The following is a 7,722-nucleotide window of genomic DNA, read 5'->3' as shown; positions in this document are numbered from 1 at the left end:
GCCACGTGGGCACTAGGGCCAGGCTGGGGGGGGGCTCCTCCCTGTAGTGGGGGGCACTAGGGCCAGGCTGGGGGGGCCTCCTCCCTGTAGTGGGGGGCACTAGGGCCAGGCTGGGGGGGCCTCCTCCCTGTAGTGGGGGGCACTAGGGCCAGGCTGGGGGGGCCTCCTCCCTGTAGTGGGGGGCACTAGGGCCAGGCTGGGGGGGCCTCCTCCCTGTAGTGGGGGGCACTAGGGCCAGGCTGGGGGGGGGGCCCTCCTCCCTGTAGTGGGGGGCACTAGGGCCAGGCTGGGGGGGGCCTCCTCCCTGTAGTGGGGGGCCCAGAACTGGACACAATACTCCAGATGTGGCCTCCCCAGAGCCGAATAAAGGGGAATAAGGACATCTCTGGATCTGCTGGCAATGCTCCTCCTAATGCCCCTAATATGCCATTAGCCTCTTGGCTACAAGGGCCCCCTGTTGACTCATATCCAGCTTCTCATCCACTGTGACCCCAGGGCCTTTTCTGCAGAACTGCTCTTTAGCCAGTGGGTCCCCAGCCTGTATCAATTCTTGGGATTCTTCCGTCCCAAGGGCAGGACTCTGCACTTGTTCTTGTTGAACCTCATCAGATTCCTTTTGGCCCAATTCTCCAATTTGTCTAGGCCATTCTGGACCCTGTCCCTGCCCTCTAGTGTATCTACCTCTCCACCTAGCTTAGTGTCATCCATGTACTGGCTGAGGATACAATCCAGCCCCTCATCCTGGTCATTAATAAAGATGTTGAACAAAACCTGCCCTAGAACTCATCCTTGGGGCACTCCGCTAGAAACCGATCACCAGCCAGACGCTGACCCATTGAGCCCAACAATCTAGCCCAGGGCAACTCAACACGCCACCCATGGGCTTCGTGCAGCCCACAGCCTGTTTGCGGCCTGCGGTGCCGTTTGGGTTTATGAGGGCTCAACACATGGCCCGTGGGTGGGAGCCAAAACAACAAAGTAGTCAATAGACTGCTCTCCTGTTGAGGTGTGTTTTAGTAGTTCAATTCCTGGACGGTTACTGCTCATTAAAAGTGCTGTCATGTGGGTGGAAATGGGGAACTGTTGCATTTCATTAATATCAGCAGGACTGACTTAAATGGGGCCTGCGTGTTGTGTAGTCTTGCCTTCATCTTTGTATTCATGCCCGTCAGTGTGAAAGAAGCTATGTGCATATATTTGCATATATGTGTTTGCATGCACATGCAACCGCACTTAAGTTGTGGCCCTCAGCATGTATCATTGTGGCTCCTGGGGCTTCCAAAGTGGAGTCGCCCTGACCTAGCCAGCTTTCCAGCCACCTTCCAGTCCATTCATCCGAGCCAGACTTCCTGCACTTGCTGGCAAGGATACTGTGGGAGACCCTATGAAAACCTTTGCTGAAGTCAAGGGCGATCACATCCGTGGAGCCAGGTACCTCGTCGTAGAAGCTAATCAGGTCTGTCAGGCACGACTTGCCCTTGGTGAATCCATGCTGACTATTCCTGATCACCTTCCCCTCTTGCAAGTGCTTCAGAATGGATTCCTTCAGGATCCCCTCCATGGTTTTTCCAGGGACTGAGGTGAGGCTGACGGGTCTGTAGTTCCTTGGATTGTCCTTCCCTTTTGTAAAGCTGGGCACTACATTTGCCTTTTCCCAATCAGCCAGGCCTTCCCCTGATCACGAGTTTTCAAAGATAATGGCCAAAGGCTCCTCAATGACATTTGCCAGCTCCCTCCGTGCCCTCAGGTGCATTAAACCCGGGCCCATGGATTTGTGTACGTTTAGCTTTTCTAAATAGCTCCTAGCCTGTTCTTTCCCCACCAAGGGCTGCCCGCCCCCTTCCCACACTGCGCTGTCCAGTACAGCCGTCCGGGAGCTGACCTTGTCTGGGAAGACAGAGGGAAAAAAAGTCTTGAGTCCTTCAGCTTTTCCCACATCATTTGTCACTGGGTTACCTTCCCCATCCAGTAAGGGCTCCACCCCTGCCCTGACCACCCTCTTCTTGCTGACATGCCTGGAGAAACCTTTCTTGTTCCCCTTCACATCCTTGGCCAGCTGTGACCCCCAGGCCTCGTCACTGAAGGCCGTAACCCCCTTCCCTGGTTTTACTGACTCGGGTTTGCTGAGCCTGACCTGTGGTTTTTGAACATTTCGGCAGGCGGGGGGTGAAACAGGGCCTGGAGGGGTCCGAACTGCCCAGGTGATGTGCACCAGGGCTCCAGTTCTCGACCCCCAGCCTCTGCCAGGTGCGTGCTGCCTAGTGGTTGCAGGCTTGGGGTCTCTGAAAGCCAGGAGCTCCCCCCCTCCCCCAGGGTGTGAACAGGCTGGACTGGAGAGCAGCCCCCAGCTGTGTGCGGCACACTCCCACCCCTGCACATCCCAGCGTGCACCCCAGCCCTAGCTCACACCCCTCCCTGCCCGCATGGAAGTCAGAGGCCAGAGGCTGGGCCCTTCCTCCTGGTTTTATTGTGAGCTCCGCAGCCAACTGGGAAAGGCGGAAAGAGAAACACCGCACGGACACAGCGACGGAGCTGTTACACCAGATACAGAGGCGGGGGGGTAGGAGCTCAAATCCTGGGGAGGGGGCTCAGCCCCCCGACCACACTGGCCCACCTGGGGGAACGGGCCGTCTCATTTTGAGGTGGGGGAGTCATTGACGGTCGCTATTCACAGTATGTACAGAATGAAACCGACCCGACTGATGCACAGAACCAAACCGCATACAAAAATAAAGGCTCTAGGAGGGTGGGTGCCGGAGGGGCGGGTGCCACCCCTGCCCCCAGCCAGCAGAAAATAGAAATCAATTGCTACAGTACAGTGTTCAGAGAGGGCACCGTGCCCCACCAGCGGGCAACACCCGGGACTGGCAGGGGCCACCCACATGGCTCACACCTGCCCCACGGTTCTCAGCCCCCCTCTTCCGCTCTTGCCCCCGGGACAGCCGGTGGCCCGAGAACCCCAGAGGGGCTGTCCCCCGGTGATGGGATGGGACAAGCCAGGGGGGACGCTGCATCGAAGGGCTTTGGTTTGAAAGCTTGAAGGGGGGGACCTCACTAATTATTGCTTCACTCCTAGTGTGGGGGGGCACGGCTGGGGGGAGCAGGAGGAAGAGGCCAGCTCCAGCCTGCTCCCACCTCCTGCAAAGGGGGGTCCCTGCCTCTCTCACCTGCCCACGATGGACTTGCTGGCTATAAAACTGCCCCCTGCCATCCCAATGGAGAGACCCATGTTTCCTGGGGGGGCGGGGTACCAACCCTGGCGATCTCCCTCCCACAGAGGTGGGCACAGCTGGGGGGCTGATCCCCCCGTTTAGCACAGGAAGACCGGGAGGAAATGGCTCCAAAGCCCCAACCCCACCTGCCCCTGGCCGGGTGCTGGGCGTTCAGGGGGCAGGACCCAGCTCCCACGTCGCCGAGGCCCGTCTGTGGACCTGTAGGTGCAGAGCTGCGGGACGAGGCCATGGCTGGGGGGTCGGTCCAATCTGACCCCCGCTCGCCGCCCGGCCAGGACCCCACAGTGGGAAGCCCCATGGCCCCCCCGTGACCCCCAGCCCCTGGGCTTGGAGTGCAGAGGCCCCATTGCTGCTGTGGCCACCTGGTGCCCGTGTTCCTCAGTTCAGGGGGGTCTTTGGAAGGCACTTGCCCCCCCGCAGTGGCCTAAGTGCCACAGAGCCCAGGAAATGGCCACCTCTTTCCTCGCCCTCGAGGGTTGGCCTGTCAGCACCAGCCTGCCGGGGTCGGGTGCCCAGCGCTGCACCGGGAGCCCAAAGGACCCTGGCGAGCCCGGGGAGGCTGGTGCCGGCCCCTTCCATTAGCCCCGGGGGCCTCCTGGCAGCTGCCGGCTCGGGGATCCCTAGGGTGCAGCTGGCTGAGAGGAGCCAGCCACACGGCTGGGGCGATCTTTGTGCAATCCCAGGAAGACGTGGCTGGCCAATCGCTCGGGGGCTTGGCCGCTGGGTTCTCCACTTCCCAACGCTACCCCCCTTGTCCTCCTGGGGGGGGGGCCTGGCGGCTGTCGGAGACGAGGGGGGCTATGGCGTCAGTGGGGGAGAGGGATATGGCATCCATGGGGCAGGGGCCTATGGCGTCCATGGGGCCAGGGAAGGAGGGCTGTGGGGTCCGCGAGGCAGAGGTGGGGGGGATATGGTGTCCGTGGGGCAGAGGCAGAGGGGCTGTGGAGTCTGTGAGGTGAGGGGGGGGTTATGGGGTCCATGGAAAAAGGGAGGACTGAAATGAACCTCAAAGTGACAGGAGAAAAAAAATCCAATTACAGAAAAATAAAACAACCTCCCCCCCCCCCCCCCGCCGTTCCAAAAAGAAGAATTAATTTACAATAAATTACCAGGTGCATGAAAAATAACCCGAAGCCACCACCCCTCCCCCTGAACAATAACTTAAAAGAACAAGCAGCACCGGCAGGCGGCACGGAGCAGCCGCAGCGCTGGCCCCGGGCCCCGGGCCGCGAGAACTGTGTGCAGGGCGGAGGGGCGGCTGCCCTTCGCGCTCCGGATCTGCTTGGCGTTCCTTCCCGATTACTTAAAAAAATAGATCTCTAAAGGGCTGGGGGGGGCGAGCCGGAACGGAAGCGAACCCGCCCACCGCGCCGCCCGGCCGCCCGCCACGCCAAATAAAAAAGACTCAGAAGGAATCGGTAAAAAACCCGCCCCCCTCCCCCCGCCCCCCGAACGGAACCGGGCCGCGCCGACAGCTCGGTGGAGCCGCAGGCTGGGCGCCGACCCGCGTCTACAGTTGTGTGTGTTCCCGGCTGCGGGCTTTGCTTTCTCCAGAGTGTGGCTTTTTTTTCCTTTTTCTTTTTTTTGTAAAAAATACAATATAAACCCCCCAAATCAACCCAAATTAAATTAAACGTAGTTTGTGTGTTGGCCCCCAGAAAGAATCCATGGCGGGGGTGCGTGTGGCTTTAGTTTCGTTTGCCGCCGGGCGGCCGAGCCGAAGCCCAGAGTCACGGTGCCCCGGGGGCTGTGTCGTGTGCCTGTCCGTGCCACACGTCCCCCTCCTCTGGGGACAGGCAGGGGGGCTGTTCCTCCTCCGCAGGGTCCTCGGGCCCAGGGCTGCTCCGGGGCTGCTCCGACTCCTCACACTCCTCCTCCAGGGTCAGTTCAAACTGGAATTTCTCCAGGCAGGCGTCCTCGTCCTTCTCGCTGTCGTCGGGGGGCGGCGAGGGGCTCTGCGGGATCATGCTGTGGTACCAGTCCCGGTTGTCTTCCAGCGTGTCCAGGATGTCCTGGGCGTCGGGGTGAACCAGGTCGGCCCACGTCTCCCACAGCGGGTGCACGATGTAGTCAATGAAGCCCACCTGAAAGGCAGGGCCAAAAGCGGGGAATTGGAGTAGCTGGGATCTATGCGGCTCTTGGCCCGACGGGCCCTGATCTCGGGGGGGTCTGGGGGCGCCTGGCCCGACGGGCCCTGATCTCGGGGGGGCCTGGGGGCGCCCGGCCTGACGGGCCCTGATCTCGGGGGGGTCTGGGGGCGCCTGGCCCGACGGGCCCTGATCTCGGGGGGTCTGGGGGCGCCCGGCCTGACGGGCCCTGATCTCGGGGGGGTGTGGGGGTGCCCGACGGGCCCTGATCTCGGGGGGGTCTGGGGGCGCCTGGCCCGACGGGCCCTGATCTCGGGGGGTCTGGGGGCGCCTGGCCCGACGGGCCCTGATCTCGGGGGGGTCTGGGGGCGCCTGGCCCGACGGGCCCTGATCTCGGGGGGGTCTGGGGGCACCCAGCCCAACAGGCCCTGATCTCAGGGGGGTCTGGGGGCACCCAGCCCGATGGGCCAATCTCGGGGGGGTCTGGGGGCGCCCGGGGGCGCCCGACGGGCCCTGATCTCGGGGGGGTCTGGGGGCGCCCGGGTCAACGGGCCCTGATCTCAGCCGGGGTCTGGGGTCGCCCGGCCTGACGGGCCCTGATCTCGGGGGGGTCTGGGGGCGCCCGGGTCAACGGGCCCTGATCTCGGCTGGGGTCTGGGGGCGCCTGGCCCGACGGGCTCTGATCTCGGGGGAGTCTGGGGGCGCCCGGGTCAATGGGCCCTGATCTCGGCCGGGGTCTGGGGGCGCCTGGCCCGACGGGCTCTGATCTCGGGGGGGTCTGGGGGCGCCCGGGTCAATGGGCCCTGATCTCGGCCGGGGTCTGGGGGCGCCCAGCCCGACGGGCCCTGATCTCGGGGGGGTCTGGGGGCGCCCGGGTCAATGGGCCCTGATCTCGGCCGGGGTCTGGGGGCGCCCGGCCCGACAGGCCCTGATCTCGAGGGGGTCTGGGGGCGCCTGGCCCGACAGGCCCTGATCTCGAGGGGGTCTGGGGGCGCCCGGCCCGACGGGCCCTGATCTCGGGGGGGTCTGGGGGCGCCCGGGTCAATGGGCCCTGATCTCGGCCGGGGTCTGGGGGCGTCCGGCCCGACAGGCCCTGATCTCGGCTGGGGTCTGGGGGCGCCTGGCCCGACAGGCCCTGATCTCGAGGGGGTCTGGGGGCGCCCGGCCCGACGGGCCCTGATCTCGGGGGGGTCTGGGGGCGCCCGGGTCAATGGGCCCTGATCTCGGCCGGGGTCTGGGGGCGTCCGGCCCGACGGGCCCTGATCTCGGGGGGGTCTGGGGGCGCCCGGCCCGACGGGCCCTGATCTCGGGGGGGTCTGGGGGCGCCCGGCCCGACGGGCCCTGATCTCAGGGGGGTCTGGGGGCGCCCGGCCAGACGGGCCCTGATCTCAGGGGGGTCTGGGGGCGCCCGGGTCAACGGGCCCTGATCTTGGCCGGGGTCTGGGGGCGCCCGGCCCGACGGGCCCTGATCTCGGGGAGGTCTGGGGGCACCCGGTCCGACGGGCCGATCTTGGGGGGGTCTGGGGGCGCCCGGTGCAGGCTGGGTCCCCGGGTGCCACACATGCTGGCCTAGCTGTGGCCGGAGGAGCTGAGCTCTGGGCGTGGCAGGACACAGGGAATGGCGTCTGGGTGACTGAGCCAAGGCCCCCCCCATCGGCCCCCCCACCCGGCCTGGGGCCCTGGTGGCCAGTGGCTGTCCGGGGCGGGGGCGGCACCTGGGACTTCTCCACGGAGGCGGTGTGCTTGTCGCACATGGGGCTGATCTCCATGCCCCGCTCCCGCTCCCGGTCGCCCTGCCGGAAGAACTCCTCCATGATGCGCTCCGTCCATTGACGGTACAGCTGCAGCGGCTTGGTGGGGTTGCTCAGGTCGGCGCAGTGCACCATGTTCCGCAGAACCTGGGGGGCAGAACGTGCGCTGTGGGGCCCCGGCCAGGGAGTCTGCCCAAACCCTCCCACTCCAGCTAACCCGGGCCAGCCCCACCTCCGCCCCCATGCAGGGAGTCTGCCCCCCCCCGGTTAACCTGGGCCAGCCCCTCCCCCACCCCCATGCAGGGAGTCTGCCCCCCCCCCGAATAACCCAGGCCAGCCCCTCCCCCGCCCCCATGCAGGGAGTCTGCCCCCCCCCCCGATTAACCTGGGCCAGCCCCTCCCCTGCCCCCATGCCGGGAGTCTGGCCAGCCCCCGCATCTAACCCAGGCCAGCCCCTCCCCCACCCCACGCAGGGAGTCTGCCCCCCCCTCGATTAACCTGGGCCAGCCCCTCCCCCGCCCCCATGCCGGGAGTCTGCCCAGCCCCCCTCCCCCGCATCTAACCCAGGCCAGCCCCTCCCCCACCCCACGCAGGGAGTCTGCCCCCCCCTCGATTAACCTGGACCAGCCCCACCTCCGCCCCCATGCAGGG

At 65.1% G+C, this 7,722-nt stretch overlaps 1 protein-coding gene across 7 annotated transcripts in view; it reads right to left on the bottom strand.

Annotated features, from left to right (window-relative positions):
- Positions 1 to 2,450: 2,450 nt before the first annotated feature.
- The window catches only part of PDE4A (phosphodiesterase 4A), a 104,098-nt gene continuing 98,826 nt past the window's right edge, over positions 2,451 to 7,722 (bottom strand). For all 7 annotated transcript variants that reach the window (XM_089774804.1, XM_075917790.2, XM_075917794.2 and 4 more), the window contains 2 exons: positions 7,036 to 7,218; positions 2,451 to 5,317 (listed from right to left, as the gene is read on the bottom strand). In XM_089774804.1, the coding sequence (XP_089630930.1) occupies positions 4,964 to 5,317; positions 7,036 to 7,218 (537 nt within the window). In that variant the 3' untranslated portion in view covers positions 2,451 to 4,963. The remainder of the gene's footprint in view (positions 5,318 to 7,035; positions 7,219 to 7,722) is intronic.

The sequence above is a fragment of the Pelodiscus sinensis genome, chromosome 31 (assembly GCF_052426305.1).
Source record: "Pelodiscus sinensis isolate ZL-2025 chromosome 31, ASM5242630v1, whole genome shotgun sequence".
Taxonomy (NCBI): Eukaryota; Metazoa; Chordata; order Testudines; family Trionychidae; genus Pelodiscus; species Pelodiscus sinensis.
Note: the sequence above shows the minus strand (reverse complement) of the source record. Positions and strands in the feature narration are given on the sequence as shown.